Source organism: Lonchura striata, chromosome 30 (assembly GCF_046129695.1).
Source record: "Lonchura striata isolate bLonStr1 chromosome 30, bLonStr1.mat, whole genome shotgun sequence".
Classification (NCBI taxonomy): Eukaryota; Metazoa; Chordata; class Aves; order Passeriformes; family Estrildidae; genus Lonchura; species Lonchura striata.
In genome coordinates this window covers 6579-26928 of record NC_134632.1, presented here as the reverse complement: position 1 = coordinate 26928, position 20350 = coordinate 6579, and the positions used below count along the sequence as shown (strand labels likewise).

At 59.2% G+C, this 20350-nt stretch overlaps 1 protein-coding gene across 1 annotated transcript; it reads right to left on the bottom strand.

Annotated features, from left to right (window-relative positions):
• Positions 1 to 1229: 1229 nt before the first annotated feature.
• Positions 1230 to 17964, bottom strand: MDFI (MyoD family inhibitor). Its single transcript, XM_077789038.1, has 4 exons — positions 17910 to 17964; positions 6332 to 6514; positions 2425 to 2646; positions 1230 to 1486 (listed from the first exon to the last, which is right to left on the bottom strand). The coding sequence occupies exons 1-4, from the start codon at positions 17962 to 17964 to the stop codon at positions 1230 to 1232; spliced, it is 717 nt and encodes a 238-aa protein (XP_077645164.1).
• Between the last annotated feature and the right edge of the window lie 2386 nt (positions 17965 to 20350).

Here is a 20350-nt window from a genome sequence, read left to right as displayed (position 1 = left end):
GCCAGGAGCGCCCTGGGGCTTTCACTGACCTGTCCCATGTCCCCAGAGCCAGCCAGGAGCAGCATGGGCCGCAGGGACAGGGGACACGGAGCCCCGCAGAGCACGTGCTGGGCCAGCTGCCAGTCAGAAACGAAGAAAGACCTTTATTTACAGTAAAAAGGAACAAAAAATTATAAAATACTGTGACACTTCCCATCTCCCCAGCCCGTCAGCAGGGTGTCACCCCCACCCAGCCACCACCCCTGTCCCCAGGATGGTGGCACGGGGCCAGCAACTGCTGGGGGTCATTTGGCACAGACCGAGCCCCTGGGACACGCGGGGGACACACGGAGCTCGGGGACAGCTCGGCACAGCTGCAGGAAAAGCTTCTTCCAGGAGGGGGTCGGGCTGCAGGAATTGCACTTGGCACGGAGGGCAGGGGGCCTGGCAGTGCCCCCAGCTCGGGAGGGACCCCGCAGCCGGGCTGGGGGCTCCAGCACCTCCCGGTGCCCCGGGGCACCCAGCCCGGGTGATGTCCCTGCTCCGTGCCACCCCCAGTAACCACCTGGAGCGCTGTCCTGGGGTGGCAGCGGGGTGGGATGTCCCCAGAGCAGGACTCGGGGTGGCTCTGCAGGGCGGGCTGTCCCCAATGTCAGGACCTGTCCCCAATGCTGGGGTGGCTCTCCAGGACAGGCTGTCCCCAAGGCCAGTTCCTGTCCCCAGTGCTGGGGTGGCTCTCCAGGATGGGTTGTCCCCAATGTCAGGACCTGGGGTGGCTCTGCAGGACGGGCTGTCCCCAAGGCCAGTTCCTGTCCCCAACACTGGGGTGGCTCTGCAGGACGGGCTGTCCCCAATGTCAGGACCTGGGGTGGCTCTGCAGGACGGGTTGTCCCCAGTGTTGGGGTGGCTCTGCAGGACAGGCTGTCCCCAATGTCAGGCCCTGGGGTGGCTCTGCAGGACAGGCTCTCCTGCTCTCGGCTCAGGTGGCAGGAGGCTCCTGAGATCCCCCAGTGCTGGCAGAGGTAGAGCAGGACGGGACACTGCCAGAGCCCCGCGGGGTCACCCTTCCCCGGGCAGGATCCGCCTCCAGGGATGAGGATTCCAGCGGGGGATTCGCTCTCCTCCTCCTCCTCCTCCTCCTCCTCCTCCTCCTCCTCCTCCTCGAGGTCTCCCGAGGGTCCGGCCGCAGCCTCGCCCGCTGCGGGAGAGCCCGGGGGGTCCCGCTGGGGTCCCCCCGGCCGGCGGGGCGCTCAGGAGGAGAAGCAGAGCCCGCAGCACTCCATGCAGATCTCCAGGCAGTCGGCGGACTCGCAGCAGGCGTCGATGATGCCGCAGTCCATGTCGCAGGGCAGGTCGCAGTCCGCGCACTCGCCCGAGTTGCAGCAGCAGCAGCAGATGCAGGAGTCCTCGGAGGTGCAGGAGCCGCAGGTGGCACAGTCCAGCACGATGTTGCAGAGGGTCAGGAACTCGCAGAAGAGGCAGGAGAGGATGCAGTGGACGCAGCAATCTGGGGAGGAACGCGCGGCTCAGGCGGCGCCCGAGGAAATCCTCCCTCAGGAATCCATGGAGGGGAGGGGAAAAGGGGGCAGCACTGCCCCAGGGGTCTCCCTCAGCACCCAGCCCTCAGGAGAGACCGATTTTGGAGGATGGGAGATGGCCCCGCTCAGCACCCACCCTGCAGAGGCTGCCAGGAGGGGCCAGGGGTCCCGCTGGGCTCGGAGGGTGCCACCAGGGATCCCAAGGGATGAGGGGCCCCAGGGTTTGGAGTGCCACCAAGAGACCCCAAGGGATGAGGGGCCCGAGGGCTTGGAGGGTCCCACCAAGAGACCCCAAGGGATGAGGGGCCCAAGGGTTTGGAGGGTCCCACCAAGAGAGCCAAAGGAATGAGAGGCTTGACAGTTTGGAGGTGCCACCAAGAGATCCCAAGGAATGAGGGGATTGACAGTTTGGAGGGTCCCACCAGGGATCCCAAAGGATGAGGGATCCGAGGGCTTTCAGGGTGCCACCAGAGATCCCAAGGAATGAGGGGCCCCAGGGTTTGGAGGTGCCACCAAGAGATCCCAAGGGATGAGGGGTCCGAGGGTTTGGAGGGTCCCACTAAGAGATCCCAAGGGATGAGGGGCCCCAGGGTTTGGAGGTGCCACCAAGAGATCCCAAGGGATGAGGGGCCCGAGGGTTTGGAGGGTCCCACCAAGAGATCCCAAAGGATGAGGAGCCCCAGGGTTTGGAGGGTGCCACCAATAGATCCCAAAGGATGAGGGGCCCGAGGGTTTGGAGGTGCCACCACGAGATCCCAAGGGATGAGGGGCCCGAGGGTTTGGAGGTGCCACCAGAGATCCCAAAGGATGAGGGGCCCCAGGGTTTGGAGGTGCCACCACGAGATCCCAAGGGATGAGGGGCCCAAGGAGAAGGGCTGGAAAGAGCCCCCCGTGGTTCATCCCGTACCTTCCTGCGCCTCAATGGGGATGTGGGAAGAGGGTGACTTGGAGCTGCCCTTGCTCTTCTTGCTGCCCTGGCTGTTGATGGAGTGGTGGGGCTGCAGCTTTCGGGGCGGTTTTGGCGCGCCGGGCACGGCCCGGCAGCTCCCATTGCCCGCCTCCCCGTTGGCACCGCCGTTGGGCAGCAGCTGGGTGCAGGGCCCGGGCGGCGGCCGCACCTGGGGCTGGCCTGGAGGGGAGAGCAGCGTTACCCACCCTGCCCTCCCTGCCGGGGAAACGCGAGCCCAGAGCCCGGAGGAAAACGGGAATCCACGCCCAGCTGGACGCGGGGTGAGCAGGAGGGTGCTGGTGGGTGGACGGTCTGAGGGGAGGGAGGTGGAATAGGAGATGTGGGAAAGGTGGCTGCAGGGAAGGAGGCAGAGGCTCCAGAGGGAGGAAGGGATGGAAAAACCCCAAGAAATGAAGATTTGTGGTGGAGGATGGCTGAGACTCATCAGAGGACCTGAAGGAGGAGGAGATGGCCCTGCACGGCCAGGAGGGATGAGGCCACCGAGGCTGCTGGACAGAGCTCCCGGCTGTCCCCTCTGCCCTCCCTAAAGCCAGAGGAGATGAGGCACCACTGCAGAGCCAGCCTGCTCCTCTCCCCAGCCCTGCAGGAACCGGCCACTTCCTTGAGGTCTCCGCAACCTCTGGCTGAACTTCTCTGCAGGAGGAGGAAAATAACTCAGCGCTGTGGCCGTGCCTCCCTCCAGCCTCTCCTGCTGCAGCCCCGTGTCCTGCCAGCACACTGCCAGAGCCAGAGGGGCTCTCAGCCCCTTGCTCCTGCCCGCTGTGCCCACGCTGCCTCCTCATCCTCACCTGGGAGCCAGCGCAAGGTTCCAGCACCCGTCGTCCTCCCCAGTAATGCCACAAAGAAAATAAAACAAAATCCTGCAAACTTTGCTTTTCCTCTCCCATGGCAGTGAACAAGGGATGATTCAGGGGAGAGGCTCGAGGGCAAAGGCACCTCTTGGCACCAGGGAACAAGAGCTGCTTTCTGTGCAGGGCACGGGGGGACATGGGTGGAGCGGGCACAGGAGGTCCCTGTCCTGCATCCACGAAAATAAAACGGATGGAAGGTGAAAATAAAGCAGGTGGAAGGTGAAAATAAAATCGATGGAAGGTGAAAGACACAAGCAGATGGTCGCAGTGCTTGGTTTGACCAGGCTGAGCTGGGCTCGGGTCGCAGGGGGAGGTTAAACTGGGAGCTTGGGCTTTGACACCCACTGGGAAAAAAGAAACTTAAAATAACCAGAGCTGAGCAGGAGAGGTGGGGGACTGGGGAGACAGAAAACAGGTCATCGATAAAGCAGGGATTGTCTCCCCTTCCTAAAAACCTCTTGGAGTGTTCACTTCCTGTGTGCCCTCATCCAGTGCCCTCTCCTGCCTCGTGCATGCACCGAGATGGCACCGAGGTGACCACGAGGTGACCACGAGGTGACCACGAGGTGACCACGGTGCCCAGGGCTGTGGCAGGAAGGGGCTGAGCCTGCAGGGAGCTGGGCAGGGGCTGAGCCAAGAGGGAGCCAGCAGCAGCCTGGATTCTCTGGGACTGCAGCAGGATGCACTTGGCGCTCCCCACTTCGCTGCATTCCTCAGATTGAACTCTTTGTAAATCAAAATCACGCTCGCTCCGGCGAGGGGCAGCCAAAGGCAGGCAGGAATCCCCCCCTCAAAGTTAGGGAAAATAGCTTCCATTTTTTTTAGGACAGCCTTTAAGACACGAGGCCAAAGCTCTGCTACAAGAGGCACCTTCAGCTCCTCAGTAATGCGAGAGTGGGGGGACCAGGCCTGGAAAAGAGGATTTTGAGGAAAACTGCCTGTCTACAGCTCTTCAATGACCAAAAACCTCCTGGATGCTCACTTTGGGTTTCCCACTGAGGTGATGCTCCTGGATCCCCTCAGGCTGTCCGAGGGTCCCCCTGCTGGGACCCTCCCCGAGCCACTGCCAGGCCTTGGAAGATTGTGCCCACCTGGGTCTGCTGCTCCTGCCTGGAGCTCAACACACAGAATTCCAAACCTGCCATCCCAGAGTTCCAAAATGCTGCAAAAACTGGATGTGAGCACCAGTGCTGAGCCTCGGAGGGGCCAGTCCTGGCACTGGCGGGCAAGGACGCGACCCAGCCCCGACAGCCCCTTCTGCCCAGCCCCTCCTGAGCCTGCACGGGCCAGGCTGGCACGGGAATGCCACCGCCCCACGGGAGAGCCCGAATGTGTCCCTCAGTGCCCGCCAAAAGGGGAATAACCCCCAAAAACCCACGGCGACCCCCGCCAAGAGCAGCACAGTGAGGAGCGAGGACACGCCGCTTGCTTCCCGGCGAGGAGAGGCGAAGGTCCCTTCAGCAGCACCGAGGGGAGGGTGCCCAAGTCCCTCCCAGCCCCGGGGCCCATGGGGGGCTGGGGGGGCTGGGCTGGGCTGGGGAGGGGGCCGTGCAGCGGCTGCGCTGTGACTCAGGCGTTCAGAATGTCTGTGGGCAGCCGGCCCAGCTCCCAGATGCTGCGCTCGGGCTCTGCCGCAGCCAGCGGCGCTCCCCCCGCCGCATTTCGGCCTCCTCTCCCCTCCCCTGCTCCTGTGGCAGATAGGGACAGGCGAACGGAAGATTTCGGGATGTGACGGAAAGCAAGACCTTTCCCCTCACCCTGCAATATGTTACCTATTACCCCCAAGACTTGTAACTCAGTAGTTTTCCACTCCTTACTCATCCCAGAAGACCCTACCTCCTTCCTTTGACATAGCAAAGTCCCCCTTGACTATTTAACCCCATGAGATAAGATAATAAACACCATTTGACCGTCCACCACGTTGGTGTCTGTGCGTGTCGGTGGCCCGAGTGGCCCAGACGAGGCTGGGCTGCCGTGCTGTTCCTCAAAACCAGGTCACCTTGCCTTCCCCTGAAGGCAACACGCTCCAGAGGGGCAGCCCTGATCCCTCATCCCGCTGGGAAGCTTCCATCCACTTCACACCCCCGGGACGGGGAAGCTGCGCGCCGGCATCCCGCAGAAAGGGAATGGCAGCCTGGGAGCGAATCCCTGGGACCCGGGCTGTGGCATGGGGACACCAGGGGATGTGGCACAGGGACATCAGGGGATGTGGCAGGGGGACATCAAGGGATGTGGCATGGGGAAACCAGGGGATGTGGCATGGGAACATCAGGGGATGTGGCATGGGGACATCCTGGGGATGTGGCATGGGGATATGGCAGGAATGTGGCATGGGAACGTCACGGGGACGTGGCACAGGGACATCCTGGGGCTGTGGCACGGGGATATCACAGGGATGTGGCACAGGGACATCACAGGGATGTGCCATAGGGACATCAGGGCTGTGCCATAGGGACATCACGGGGCTGTGCCGTGGGGACACGCAGGGCTGTGGCATGGGGACATCGCAGGGCTGTGCCATAGGGACATTGCAGGGATGTGGCATGGGGACATCGCAGGGCTGTGGCATGGGGACATCGCAGGGATGTGGCACAGGGACAGGGCTGTGCCGTGGGGACACCACGGGGCTGTGCCTATGGAAATACTCCGGGGCCGTGCCACAGAGCCATGCCAGGGCTGTGCCCACGCTTTTTGTGGCTCTCCTCTCTCCCACTGGGGTTTTGGGGGGTGCCCCTTTCCCAGGCAGGCTCATCCCTCTTCCCACCAGAGGATCCCAACCCTTCCCAGAGCGGCTCCAGTCCCTCCCAGGGCACCGGGAGCCAGCGCGGGTGCCGCCCTTCGCTTTCGCCTCTCCAGGTGACTCAGGCTCGGCTCCAGCTTTGATGTGGGGAGGAACAAAGCGAGGAGGAGCCGGTTCCCACCTCTGCCCTGCTTTGTGACGGGCACCGCTGCCGCGGAGAGGGCACGGAGCTGCCCCCGAGGGAAACACTCACATGTCACAGCTCCGGCAGCGCCGCAGAGCTCGGCCCGGGGGCTTCTCGTCAGCACTGCCGGGGATTTGGCATCTTCCGGACCTTTCTCCTTCCTCGGCACCGCGGGGCGGGCGGGGGACCGCGGCTCGGCCGGCGGCAGCGCTGGGATGTGCCGCGGGGCAGGGAGCGAGGGCTCGGCCACCTCTGCGAGAGAAACGGGGTCCGGGCTGAGCCCCGGGGTCCGGGCTGAGCCCCGGGTCTGGGCTGAGCCCCGGGACCAGAGCTGAGCCCCCGAGACCAGGACTGAGCCCCCGGGTCCGGGCTGAGCCCCCGGGACCAGGGCTGAGCCCCCGGGTCCGGGCTGAGCCCCCGGGTCCGGGCTGAGCCCCGGGACCAGGGCTGAGCCCCCGGGGCCGGCCGAGCTCCCAGCCCGGCCCCGGCGCTGCCCACGGTCGGGTCCGGCCGTCCGGGCTCCGCTGTGGCACACAGCACCGGGCACCACGCGGGATTTGCCACGGGCACAGCACCGGGCACCACGCGGGATTTGCCACGGGCACCGCGCCTGCATCTCTCGGCGGCTGCTCACCCCGCTGCAGCGCCATCCCAAAAAGCCTCCCAAACTCTCACATTCCTTCTCCAAAAAGCCAGGGGATCTGGTTACACTCAGCGGCTCAAGCTGGATTTTTCATCCCCCCTTCCCATGAAAGGGCCACTGTCTTCCCCGCGGGAGCTGGCTGCCACCTTCCCTCATCCTCCCGCACGCTGGAGCAGCAGCAGCCCCTGCAGGACCCCTGGATGGGGCAGGAAAAACCTGCGAGGAGCTGAGTTGTCCCCCACGGCAGAAATCCCGGCGCCCGAAACCCCCCTGCAGAAAGGCAGGAGGAGGCAGGACCACCTTCAGCGCCGCTGCGAGCCGGCTGCTCCATCCCACGGGCAACGTGGGGTGCCCGGGTGGGGGGCTCGGTGCCAGGCCACACTGCCCCAGCCCCCTCCCTCTGCCCATCCCCCGGAATAGCAACGTCTTGCACAACAGGGGCTGGAACACGCTTTATATAAAACTAAATTATAGGCTGGGCAGAGGGAGGGAGAGCAGAGAGCCATAATTGCCCTGGTTGGAACAGGAGCGCTGCGAGCAGCCCGGGAGGGGAGGGGAGTGGGGAAAAGAAGCCTGGGACGCTTCATTATCCTCGATAAAACCGGGGTGCCACACATCAGAGCCGAGGAGGAATGGAGGGCGATTACAGATAATTAAATATCACTACAGAAAATTAAAAGGAGTGCAATGAGGGAAGTTGGAGGGTGCCAGCTGCACCCCAGGATCAGCAGGAGCCTGGAAATGATGCAGCCGGTCCGGAGTGATGCTGCTCTGCTCTCAGCTCCACAACACCCTCCAAAGTCAGCCACGTGCCTCAGTTTCCCCTCTCTGCACTCTGCAGGGTGCAGATCCAGACAAGGTTTTTTTTTGGGAAGGAAAACCCATCCCAGCACAGAGCCCCGCTCACAGCTCTCACAGGTGAGGTGGTTTTGGAGCTCGACCGAGGGAAGGAAAGCCAGCAGCTCCAGCTGAATTTTGCACAGCAGCTTTGGCTCCAAATCCCAGTGGAGTGTGAGCACGTGAGCCCCAGATTGGAGAAGAGCCATTCCCAAGCCTCTGGACAGCCCAGAGCAAAATGGAGAGGTGAGGAGAGCAGGCTGCCACCTCCCCAGGGGTGCAGAGGTGTGGGGGCGAGTTACATCCACACGTTGCTGCCTCTGTCACGTCCCAGCCTGGACTGGCCCAAGTCAGCCCTGATCCAAAGCCAGACAGGAAATCCTGAGGGATGAGTGTGGGAAATGGATGATGGGGATGATTGCCCTGGCCAGGAAGGGTTTGGGGCTGCAGGAGTTTTTGGGGAAAGCGAGAGATGGCAGAGATGAGGAGCTCTGAGTGGAGCCAGAGGTGCCCAGGGCAGGGCACAGAGGGTGAAGCCCACACAGAGTCCCTGAGCTCTGGTTTCTGCTGTGAGATGTCCTGAGCGTGTTCAGGGCTTAAAACCCCTCAGGGCTGCCCAAAACAGCCACATCACCCCCCCAGATCCCCTTTCCTGTGGGTCAGGGATTGGGAAAAAGGGCTGGAAAAGCAGGAGAAGGGCTGGCACAGGGAGAACTCAGCAGATCCCTGTCCCAGCCCCTCTGTGCTGCCTCCAGAGCATCCCTGTGCCCGTTCCTGGGGACAAGGACGGTCTGGAGCTCTGTGGGACAGCAGCAGCCCTGGCTGGGTGGATCCACAGGGGTTTCCAGGCTGCTGCTCCCTCTGGGATGGAGCCCAGGCTCGTCCCTGCCCCGTCCTCTTCACACTCGTAATTACCCTGCACGGGGGCTCACACACAACCACAGCCACGCAGGGAGGAAGGTGGCAATTAAATTAACTCCCCCGGGAACGAGCTGGCCAGGAGAGGGACAGAAATAGATAGGAATGGAGTTTGGGTGAGCTGATCCTTCCCTGCCTCACACCCTGGCTGCTGCAGGGGACGTGGGGATGGGGCTGACCCCCAGCTCCCCCTGGAATGGGGTGGGAAAGGACCCAGGGAGGGGCTGGGAGAAGCTGGACACGCGTGGGCTCAGCACAGACCCCACAGCTGCCGGCCCCACAGGCTCCTGCCCCTGGGATCCACAGGGAAGTGTGAGGGAATATCCAGGGAAATGCAGGGGGAATATTCAGGGAAATGCAGAGGGAATGCTCAGAGAAGTGCAGGGGGAATGCCCTGGGAAATGCAGAGGGAATATTCAGGGAAGTGCAGAGGGAATATTCAGGGAAATGCAGAGGGAATATTCAGGGAAGTGCAGAGGGAATATTCAGGAAGTGCCGAGGGAATACTCAGGGAAATTCTTAGGGAATATTCAGGGAAATGCAGAGGGAATGCTCAGTAAAATCCAGAGAGAATGCCCTGGGAAATGCAGGGGGAATATTCAGGGAAGTGCAGAGGGAATATTCAGGGAAGTGAAGAGGGAATATTCAGGGAAGTGCAGGGGGAATGCCCTGGGAAATGCAGAGGGAATATTCAGGGAAGTGCAGAGGGAATATTCAGGGAAGTGCAGAGGGAATATTCAGGGAAATGCAGGGGGAATGCTCAAGGAAATTCTTAGGGAATATTCAGGGAAATGCAGAGGGAATGCCCTGGGAAATGCAGAGGGAATATTCAGGGAAGTGCAGAGGGAATATTCAGGGAAATGCAGGGGGAATGCTCAGGGAAATGAAGAGGGAATGCTCAGGGAAATTCTTAGGGAATATTCAGGGAAATGCAGAGGGAATGCTCAGTGAAATCCAGAGATAATGCCCTGGGAAGTGCAGAGGGAATATTCAGGGAAGTGAAGAGGGAATATTCAGGGAAGTGCAGAGGGAATATTCAGGGAAATTCTTAGGGAATATTCAGGGAAGTGCAGGGGGAATGCTCAGGGAAATGCAGAGGGAATGCTCAGGGAAATGCAGAGGGAATGCTCAGGGAAATGCAGGGGGAATGCCCTGGGAAATGCTTGAGCAGCAGCTCCCAAAATGCCCCCCAGAAGAGGCAACAGCTCTGCTGGCACAGGAGGAGGGGAACAGACCCTTCCATAACTGGCTCATCCCACAGCTCCCAGCTCCCTCTCCTCCTTTAAATTCCTCAATCCCTGCCCTGCCAAGCTGAGGCCTGCCCTGGACCCCTTCTCCCCCAGAACAGGACCAGGCTCGACCTAAATCCATCAGGTTTAAAACCAACCACGACCCTGGGGCAAACCCTAAGGTGAGCCAGCCCTTGGGATGGGACACCTCTCACTTTTCCCCAAAACTCCTGCACCTCCAGACCCTTCCTGGCCAGGGCAAATCCTCCTCAGAGCCTGGATGAGTCCAAGTCTCTGCACAAGGGAGGTGTGGAGGTGTGGAGCGGCTCAGATCTCTGTTTTTTGGGAACAGAGGGAATGAGGCACTCAAAACCAACAACCTCAGTTCAATAAATCCCAGCACTGCCTCGAGGCACCAGAGATCAGCACGGTGATAGATGTGGAGCTGCTTTCTCTTGCCAAGGCCAGGACATGCACATGGAGCCGCTTTTCTGACTATTCTCCCCGGTCCCAAACTCCAAATCCATCGGTCATGGAAGTCCCGAGACATCAGCGAGCTCCAAAATCCATCGAGGGGGTGGGAAAACAGGAGAGGAGAGAGATGCAAAGAAGCTGGAAGGTTTCATGGCTGGAACTGAGGATCCCATCGAATTCCTGCAAAGTCCAAAGTACCAGGGAGGCCCTGGGGAACACAGGAGCTTCTGGGGCCACCCCAGTGGAAAAGTGCTCTGTGCTCCTGGTGGGAACACACGGAATTCCCGACGAGCTGAGCTCAGCATTCCCAAAGAGCAGGGCAAACCAGAGGCAGGAGCAGCAGCCTGGAGGGAGCTGGGGTGAGCAAGAGTCTCTCCAGCAGCACAAAGAGGAGGCACAGCACAGCCACAGCTCCCAAAAACCCGCGGGTTCCCTTCTCCCAGCTGCCTGTGCTGCCCAGACCCCCAGGGGACGTGGGGGGAGGCAAGGCTGGAGCTGTGGTTCGGGGTCCCACCCTGCCAGGGTGTCCCGTGGCTCCTGCTCAGCGTTCCTGGGGTCTCGTTTCTCTGTCCCTCCTCCTCCCCAGGCTCCCAGGGAAGGGATGTGGGGCAGGAGAGGGATGGACAAATCCATCAGCAACCCAGCGCTGCGGCTCTGTGCGGGCTGGGAGCTCTCTGCTCTCCTTTTCACGCAGATAAATCCAGCCTGAGATCTCTCCTGGCCCTCTAGGTGCCTGCCTGACTGTTCCAGGGATATTCCAGGGATATTCCAGGGATATTCCAGGGACATTCCAGGTTTCCAGTGCAGAAGAGGTGGCACCAGAGCAAATCCTTCCCATCTAGGAGCAGAGGGAGGCAAAATCCTGGTTTGGAAATTTGCTCGGCTGGGAGAAATCCCAATGCCTTATTTAAATTTTGTCTGAATTAATGCACCAAAGCTGTCTCGGATTTTGGGATAGGCAGGGAAAGGAGAAGAAGGGTGGGAAGGGAAGAGATGCCCAAAGCACGGCCCAGACAGATCCAGCACGGCTTTGCTTCCCGCCTGGAAAACCTTTGGCCTCACCTGGGCAAAGCTTTGGATAAACAGGAAAAATGAGGAATCCAATCAAAAAACAAAGTGGTTTCTGTGAGAAGTGACTTCCTAAATGCACAAAAAACAAAACAAAGCAAAAAAAACCACCCCAAAACCACAAAACCCCCAAACAGCTCAGCAGGCTGGGAGTTGTTGTTATTTGTTATTTATAGAATTTGGGTGGGAAGGGAGGGAGGAATTTTGGGGCCAGACAGGCCAGGAGCAGCGTCCATCCAGTCCATCCCTGCTGGGAGTTTGACCTCAGCGACAAAACCCCAATTCCAGGTCGGTGTCCCTAAACAAACCCCATCCCTCCAAGGTCCTGGTGGCTCCTGCCAAACCAAATCCATGGGAGAATTGCTCCTCCAAGAGCTTTCAGGGAAGACAAAACAGAAATTCCCTGCAAGGAGCACCTCTGACACTGCGGCAGTTTGGGAGGAATTATTCCTTCAGCAGCAAGAATCGATTTAATTAAATATATTTACATTTTGTAGGTATTAAAGCACCATCCCAGCGTGGAGCCGCAAGGGAAGGAGGAATCTTTAAGCCCGGACTAGAAAAAAGGGACAACAAAACTTCCCAAAGCTGGGAAGGAGCAGGTTCCTTTCCTCATCTCCCAGCACCAGGCCTCATCCCAAAACCAACACAAAAACCCCAAAAACACTGTGGGAACAGAGAATGGGGGAAAACAGGGGGAAAACAACAGGGAAAAGACCCAGATTGGGATTGAATTTGAGTTTGAAGAGCGCCTGGGGCAGGATAACTCCCCAAAAGATGGAAAATTGGAGGAATCAGGGGAGGAAGGACACGGGAGGAAATCCTGGGTGTCCTTAAGGAAAAGCAATTATCCCAGGCGAGGCCTATCAGATCCAAGGAGATTCTGGGAATTACAGAGCAGGGAGAAATTACCGAGGGAGTAATTAAGTCCCAAACCAGGCTGGTAATTGGGTAACCTTGGGGGTTAAACCAGCACAGGTCCTGCCAGGGAAAAATTGTGTCTTCCCAACCTAAGTCCTTAAAAAGAAAAAAAAAAAAAAGTTAATAGAGGAGGGGATCAACGGGAGCTGCTCAATAAATCTGCATTTCCCCAGCCCCTTTCATCCCAGCAGAGATTGAAACCAGGGCCCATCACAGCAGCCCTGAGCTCCAGGGATTTTCCTTAAAAAACTGCCTCGGTCGGTGGGGAAACTGAGGCACGAAAATGGGATTTTTCCCCAAGAAATATCCTGTGGGGGTGGAGCCCAAAAAACTTCTCAGTGCTGCTGCTCGCACTCTCTGTAGGTTGGGGCTTCTCCCCATGCCCAGATCTCAAAGCAGATTCCAAAATTTGGGGCACGGGAAGGGATTTTGGGGCTATCCTGGGAGCGCTGGTGCCCATCCCACAGGAGGGGGAATTCCAGGCATGGAAAAATCTGGGAAAAATCACCAGAACTGCAGCAAATACCCCGAGGAGGGCTTGGGTTTCTGCAGCTCCCAGGCAGGCGCTTTCCAAGGAAATTCAATCAGGATCTGGAGCGGGAGCAGGGGCGACACAGCCCCAAGGCCCGGCTTTGTTTTGCTCAAACCCAGAAACTTTGAAAAAAGCCAGAAATCTGCTTTTTTTTTTTTTTTTTTTTTTTTCCCCCTCAGGTTTCTTTTCTTTTTCTTCGTAAATTTTGTAGTTGTTCAAAGAACAAACAGGAGAGAAGAGTTTTTCGGGAGCTGACAAGAAAAACTTGGAAAGAAAAACAGAAATGTTGCAAAAAAAAAAGTCTTTCTGTGGGGTAAAAAAAATACACTTTTGTTTCTTTCATGGCTTTTTTCGGGAGGGGCTCTTTGCACTTTGAGGATGGCTGCGTGCAACTCTGCAATCCTGCATTTAAATCAGTGCTGAGACAAGGAAAAAACAAATTTATTTTGATTTTTGGATGGGTTTTTCCTTTGTTCCTACCCCTGCCTTAGGACAGGACGGTCTCAGTAAAGGGTTCCTGAGTGAGGTGCCCCGATTCCTGCTGAGAATTCCCTGCTTGGGCACCCCAGGGGTATTTTGGGTCTGAATGTTTCGTGTTTGGGGCTGGGCACGAAACAGCTTTTTCCGCCTCCTCTTGTACCTCGGGGCAAAATCCTTGGGAACAGGCAGAAAGAATTAAGGAAAAATGTGTGTCCCAAACGCCCAGCTGGGGACAGGGATGGGGACATGGATGGGGACACGAGGGTGGCAAATGTCCTGCTGGGAAGGGAAAAAGGAGGTGGGAATGAGCAGAGCCAAACCCGAGGAGGTTTTGGTTCTGGAGATGGGTTTGGGTCCACCATCCTCAGGAGGAGGAGGAGGAGGAGGAGGAGGAGATGGAGGAGAAGGAGAAGGAGAAGGAGAAGGAGAAGGAGAAGGAGAAGGAGAAGGAGAAGGAGAAGGAGAAGGAGAAGGAGAAGGAGAAGGAGAAGGAGAAGGAGAAGGAGAAGGAGAAGGATGAGGAGGAGGAGAAGGAGGAGGAAGAGGAGAAGGAGAAGGAGAAGGGGAAGGAGAAGGAGAAGGAGGAGAAGGAGGAGAAGGAAGGAGCCTCTCCCGCTTCCTGCTTTCCCTGCTCCCTCTCTGTGAAGGATCATCTCACCAAGCAAAAAACTTTTGTTTACCCCCCATGTTTTCTGCTAATTCCTCTAAAAAATTATTACCAGGGCAGACAGAGGCCTCTTCTTTCTGCAAACTACCTGAGGCTATTTCGGGGCCTTGCTTTGCCGTGTCCCCGTCCCTGCTGGCTGGGAGAGGCTGTGGTGGCATCCAGCCCACCTCTGGAGATGCCAGGGAACAAAATTCTGGGAAAAAGCTCCGTGTCCAGCTGGGGAACAGCAGCAAACCCCACCTGAGCTGCCCAGCGCATGCTGAGCTGGGCCCACACCACCCCTGTGCCTCAGTTTCCCCGTTTATTCCCCAGCCCGGGGTGATCCAAAGGAGCCAGTGTGGGTTTGTACAACTTGGGAAAGGGAATGGAGGGAGAATTCCCAGGCTCGGCGCTGCGTGACAGAGCTGCTGGCCCTGGCCCAAGCCACCGGGGCTGTGCTCCTGAGTGTCACAGGGACACTCATCCCTCCCAAAATCATGGAGAGGGAGCAGGGAGAGGTGGGAGAGGGGTTTGGGATGGGACGGCACAGAGCTGCTCCCTGAGGAGGGGCAGGGATGGGGTGAAGGCTCTGGGGCTGGGGCAGTGGGGGTTAGGGCGAGCCCAGGAGGAAGAGGAGGAGGAGGAGGAAAGCTCGGTCGGGCTCTGCGCGGGCTCACAGCAGAGCTGAGGAGGAGCAGCAGGGTTTGGAATGGTTTGGGATGAAGGTGAGACCCCCCTCAAGGTGGGAACACGGAATTGGGCACTGATGGATGCTCCTCCAGGATGGGAAAAGCGAATTGTGCAGGATGGATGTCTCCTAAACTTGGGAGAGCCAAACTGGGCGCTGATGGGTGCCCCTGAAATAGGGAACGGGGACAACAGGTCCCCAGTTTGGACACGCCAAATTGGGCACTGATGGATGCACCTCCAACAGGGAATGGGGACAACAGGTCCCCAGCAGAGACACACGGAATTGGCACTCCTGGATGGCCCTCGAACATGGAAACACCAAACTGGGCACTCCTTCCAACAGGGAACACTGAGTTGGGCACTCACAGACACCCCTTCAAACTGAGAAAACCAAGCTGGGCACTCAGTGCTGCCCCTCCAAGATGGGAACGCCAAACTGGGCGCTGATGGATGGCACTTCAACAGGGAACGGGGACAACAGGTCCCCAGTTTGGACACACCAAACTGGGCGCTGACGGATGCCCCTCCAACAGGGAACGGGGACAACAGGTCCCCAGCAGGGACACATCAAACTGGGCACTCACAGATGCCCCTCTCAGGTGGGAAAACAGAACTGGGCACTGATAGATGCCCCTAAAATTAGGGAAGACCAAGCTGGGCACTCAGTGCTGCCCCTCCAAGATGGGAACACCGAGCTGGGCACTCACAGGTGGCCCCCAGCACCTCAGCCAGGTCCCAGTGCTCCTGCCCAAGCCTGGGAGCTGAACCGCTCTCCCCACCCACAGCTCCCCGTGGCCACAGGGAAGGCAGAAAAGCTCCAAAACCATTTCCCCCAAAGCACTGAACAGATTTTTGAAGGCAATTTTTGAAATCCCCCCCAGCTGCTGGTACAGGAGTTGCGCTCAGCACTCTCCGAGCTGAGCTGGGGACGAGCCCCTTACAAAAAGCTCTTTGCATTCCCAGCTCAGCATTTCCCACCTGGAAAAGGAAGGAAATCCAGGGAAATCAGCCTCCTGCGGCTGCAGGGGCTCTTTGGGGCCGGGTTTGGAGCGGAGCTCGGCCGGGAAGCGGAGCATGCAGCTGGAGGAGCAGGGGAAGAGAACAAGAGGATGCATTCTCCGAGCCCCGGGCCGGCCGAGCCCCGGGCCAAAGCCAACAGCGGCCGGTCCAGCTGTGCCCGCGGCTCCGCTCGGCCCCGCCGCCAGGTTTGGAGATTTTGGGAGCTGCTCCCGGCGTGGATTTGGCCCCTTTTGTGTCTGGCCTGACAGACAGAGCGCTGTGCGCTCCTCCTGCTGGGGTGGGTTTTACTCTCACGGGGTTTTTGTGCAGTTTCTGCATGTGAAGCTTGGCCAGAGGGGCTCCGGGGGGCTCAGCGGGGAGGATTCCCCAAATTTTTCCATCCTTTTCGGCACGGCCAGGGCTGCAGAGCTGCCCCTCACCCCCATCCCTCGGCCGGGTTTAACTCACACCCCCCAGCTGCTCCCCGGCCTTGGCCCCGGGACAGAAACTGCGGCGGAGTTGGGGATGCGAAATCCCGGCAGGCTCCCGGCAGCTGCTGAGCTCACACACAAACACAGGCACAGGAAAAGGCCAGGGGCACCGGCGCACGCTGGGATGTCCACAGGCACACACAAACACACCCAAACACACCCAAACACTGCCAGTGCACACTGGGATGTTCACAGTCACACACAAACACAGCCAGACACTGCCAGTGCACGCTGGGATGTTCACAACCACACACAATCACACCCAAACACTGCCAGTGCACGCTGGGATGTTCACAGTCACACACAAACACACACAATCACTGTCAGGGGTACAAACACACACTCAGATGCTCACAACCCTGCACAAACACACACTTGGATGTTCAGGATCCTGCACAAACACTGCCAGGGGTACAAACACACGCTTGGATGCTCACAGCCCTGCACAAACACACACTCAGATTTTCAGAATCCTGCACAAACACACACTCAGATGTTCAGAATTGCACAAACACACACTCGGATGCTCAGAATTGCACAAACACACACTCGGATGCTCAGAGCCCTGCACAAACACACACTCAGATGTTCAGAATTGCACAAACACACACTCGGATGCTCAGAGCCCCGCACAAGCCGTCTCTCCTCCCCCACAGCCCGGCCGCTCTCCCGCTGCTGCCCCGGCACAGCCCCAGCCCTGCGCGCCCCCTCCTCCTTCCCCTTCCCAGCAGCGCATCCCCACACCCCCAAACTTCCAGCCAGGCCCCCAGAAATGCACCCCCGGGAGCCCTGCACACACCCCCACTGTGCACACCCCCCCCGGGATCCCAAAGCCTTCCACGGGATCCCAAAGCCTTCCACGGGATCCCAAAGCTTTCCTCGTGATCCCAAAGCCTTCCCTGTGACCCCACAGCCTTTATTGGGATCCCAAAGCCTTCCCTGGGATCCCAAAGCCTTCCCTGTGACCCCACAGACTTCCTTGCGATCCCACAGCCTTCCAAGAGATCCCAAAGACTTCCTTGGGATCCCAAAACCTTCCTTGGGATCCCAAAACTTTCCTCGTGACCTCGCAGCCTTTCTTGGGACCCCTAAATCTTCCCCGGGATCCCAAACCCTTCCCTGGGATCCCAAAACCTTCCAAGGGATCCCAAAACCTTCCCTGGGATCCCAAAGCCTTCCCTGGGATCCCAAAGCCTTCCCTGGAATCCCAAAACCTTCCAAGGGATCCCAAAACCTTCCCTGGGATCCCAAAGCATTCCAAAGGATCCCAAAACCTTCCCTGGGATCCCAAAACCTTCCAAGGGATCCAAAAGACTTCCCTGGGATTCCAAAACCTTCCAAGGGATCCCAAAGCCTTCTCCCAGATCCCACAGCCTTCCCTGGGATCCCAAAACCTTCCAAGGGACCCCACAGCTTTCCTTGCGATCCCAAAGCCTTCCAAGGGATCCCAAAACCTTCCCTGGGATCCCAAAACCTTCCCTGGGATCCCAAAGCCTTCCAAGGGATCTCAAAGCCTTCCCTGGAATCCCAAAACCTTCCTCGGGACCCCACAGCCTTCCTTGCGATCCCAAAGCCTTCCAAAGGATCCCAAAGCCTTCCTCGGGACCCCACAGCCTTCCAAAGGATCCCAAAGCCTTCCCCGGGGTCCCCAGCCCTGATCCCCGTCCCCCTGCGCCCCCGCCCCGCGCCCCCCTTTGTCCCCTCCGTGTCCCCCCGTACCTGGCGGCGGGAGCGGCTGGGCTCGGGGCTGCTCGGGGCTGCCGGGCCGGGACATGGGTGCGGGGTGCGGGAGCGCGGCTCGGTGCGGGGCCCGTCCCGCTCACCTGGGGCCCCGCGGGGCGCCGCGCCCGCCCCCGCGCCCGCCCCGCATCCCCCGGCCCCGGCGATGGGGGCCGGCCGGGACGCGGGGCTGCCTCTGGGCTGGGCTTCGGGGCTTTTGCGTCGCCAATTCCTTCCAAAAATAAATTTAAAAAAAAAAAAAAAAAAAAGAAGAAAAAATCAAATTAAGAAAGAAAGAAAGAAAAAAAAAAAAAGAGGTTGGGAGCGCAAACACGCGGCCAGCCCGCGGCCGCAGCGCTCCGGGAGCTTCTGCTGGAGGCTGGAGCGGCGCCGGGAGAGGGGAGAGGCGCGGGGCAGGCGGAGGTGGCTCCCGGGCCGGCCTCGGGGTTGGGATGTCACGGCTGCGCTGCGCTCCCGGCGCTGGGCTGCGGCCCCCGAAGGAAAATGGGGGGAGAGCAGCGGGGCTGGGCCGTGCCCGCGGCCCCCGCGTGGGTGGTTGGACCCCTCGGGTGGGTGGTGGAGACCCCCGGGTGGGTGTTGCAGACCCCTGGGTGGGTGTTTGTATCTCTCGGGTGGGTGTTTGTATCCCCCGGGTGGGTGTTGCAGACCCCTGGGTGGGTGTTTGTATCTCTGGGGTGGGGTTGGAGACCCCTGGGTGAGTGTTTGTATCCCCCGGGTGGGTGGTGGAGCCCCCCGAGTGGGTGTTTGGATTCCCTGAGTGGGTGTTTGGATCCCTCGGGTGGGTGTTTTGATCCCTTGGGTGGGTGTTTGGATTCCTTGGGTGGGTGTTTGGACCCCTTGGGTAGGTGTTGGAGACCCCTGGGTGGGTGTTTGGATCCCTCAGGTGGGTGGTGGAGCCCCCCGAGCGGGTGCTTGGACACCTCGGGTAGGTGTTGGAGACCCTCGGGTGGGTGCTTGGACCCCTTGGGTGAGGGTTGGAGCCCCCAGGCGGGAGCTCCATCCTGTCCACTCTCCCCCACGCAGGGAAGCCAAGAGGGAACTTTTATTCCCTGACTCCCTGGCGTGTCCAGGGAACGCCTCTGCCTCCCCCAGCCCCTCCCTGCCTCAGTTTCCCCAACTGGAAAATGAGGTTCGGCTCCCTGGGGCGATGCCGGGGTGCCGCTGGGATGGGAGGTGACGGCGTCAGGGCCACCAGCAGCCCTGAGAACGCCGAGGAGCCCAGGCTGGAGCAGCAGCAGCAGCAGGGGTTGTCACACTGTCCTGTAGTAGGTGCATTTTCCCTCAAGATTTTTTCATAGAGGAGCACAGAGGAAACAATTTCTATTTCTGCTCCTTGTTTTTCCCATGTGGAATGTGTTTGGAGAATTGTTTACCTGGGGTGATGGCTGGGTTGGGATCTGGTGAGGATTGTTTGAGCCTGGTGGTCAATCCAATCCAATCCAATCCAATCCAACCCAACCCGACCCGATCCGATCCGATCCGACCCGACCCAATCCAATCCAATCCAATCCAATCCAACCCAACCCAATCCAATCCAACCCAACCCAACCCAATCCAATCCAATCCAATCCAACCCAACCCAACCCAACCCAATCCAATCCAATCCAATCCAATCCAATCCAATCCAATCCAATCCAATCCAATCCAATCCAACCCAATCCAATCCAATCCAATCCAATCCAATCCAATCCAATCCAATCCATTCCAACTCAACCCAACCTACCTGGGGCTGGGCTCTCAGAGAGGGTCAGGAGTTGTGAGTGAGTTAGATTTAGTAGATAGAAAAGTAGGTTTGTAGTTTTAGTATCTCCTTTAAATAGTATATTAATGTATTTTAGTATAGTTATAACAAAGAAATCCATCAGCCCTCTGAGCTGGAGTCAGCATCAGCATTTCTCACCAGGGAATTCCCGATGCTGTCCCGTGCCCTCCCCGCTGTGCCAGGCCAGGGGTCACTGCCCAGCCCCTCCGGAGCCGCTGGGTTTTGCAATCCGGAGTTTCGGAGCCGGGGGAGAGACCCGGGCACTCCCCGGAGGTGCCACAACCCGCTGCCACCACTGTCACAGCGCTGTCACTGTCCCCAGCGGGGTGAGGGACAGGAGGCCGCCACCGCTGTGTCCATGTGGGAAGGAAACGGGTCGGGAAGTGGGAATGAGGGATCCTGGAGCATGAAGCGGGGCTGGAGCGCTCGGGGTTCGTCCTGAAGGCAGAGCTGGCACTGAGGGTGAAGCATCGGCACCCCGTGTTCTGTCCCTGGGCATCCGCCCCACCGCAGCTCCCGCGGCTCCGCACGGCCCCGCCGCCGAGGTCTGGAGATTTTGGGAGCTGCTCCCGGTGTGGATTTGGCCCCTTTTGTGTCTGGCCTGACAGACAGAGCGCTGTGTGCTCCTCCAGCCTCCTGCTGGGGTGGGTTTTAGTCT

Coding starts and splice junctions, on each gene's coding strand:
- MDFI (XM_077789038.1), bottom strand. CDS start 17,964: ATGTCCCGGCCCGGCAGCCCCGAGCAGCCCCGAGCCCAGCCGCTCCCG. Junction 6,515..17,909: donor CCAGCCGCTCCCGCCGCCAG/GTACGGGGGGAC, acceptor TTTCTCTCGCAG/AGGTGGCCGAGCCCTCGCTC. Junction 2,647..6,331: donor CGCTGCCGGAGCTGTGACAT/GTGAGTGTTTCC, acceptor TCTCCCCTCCAG/GCCAGCCCCAGGTGCGGCCG.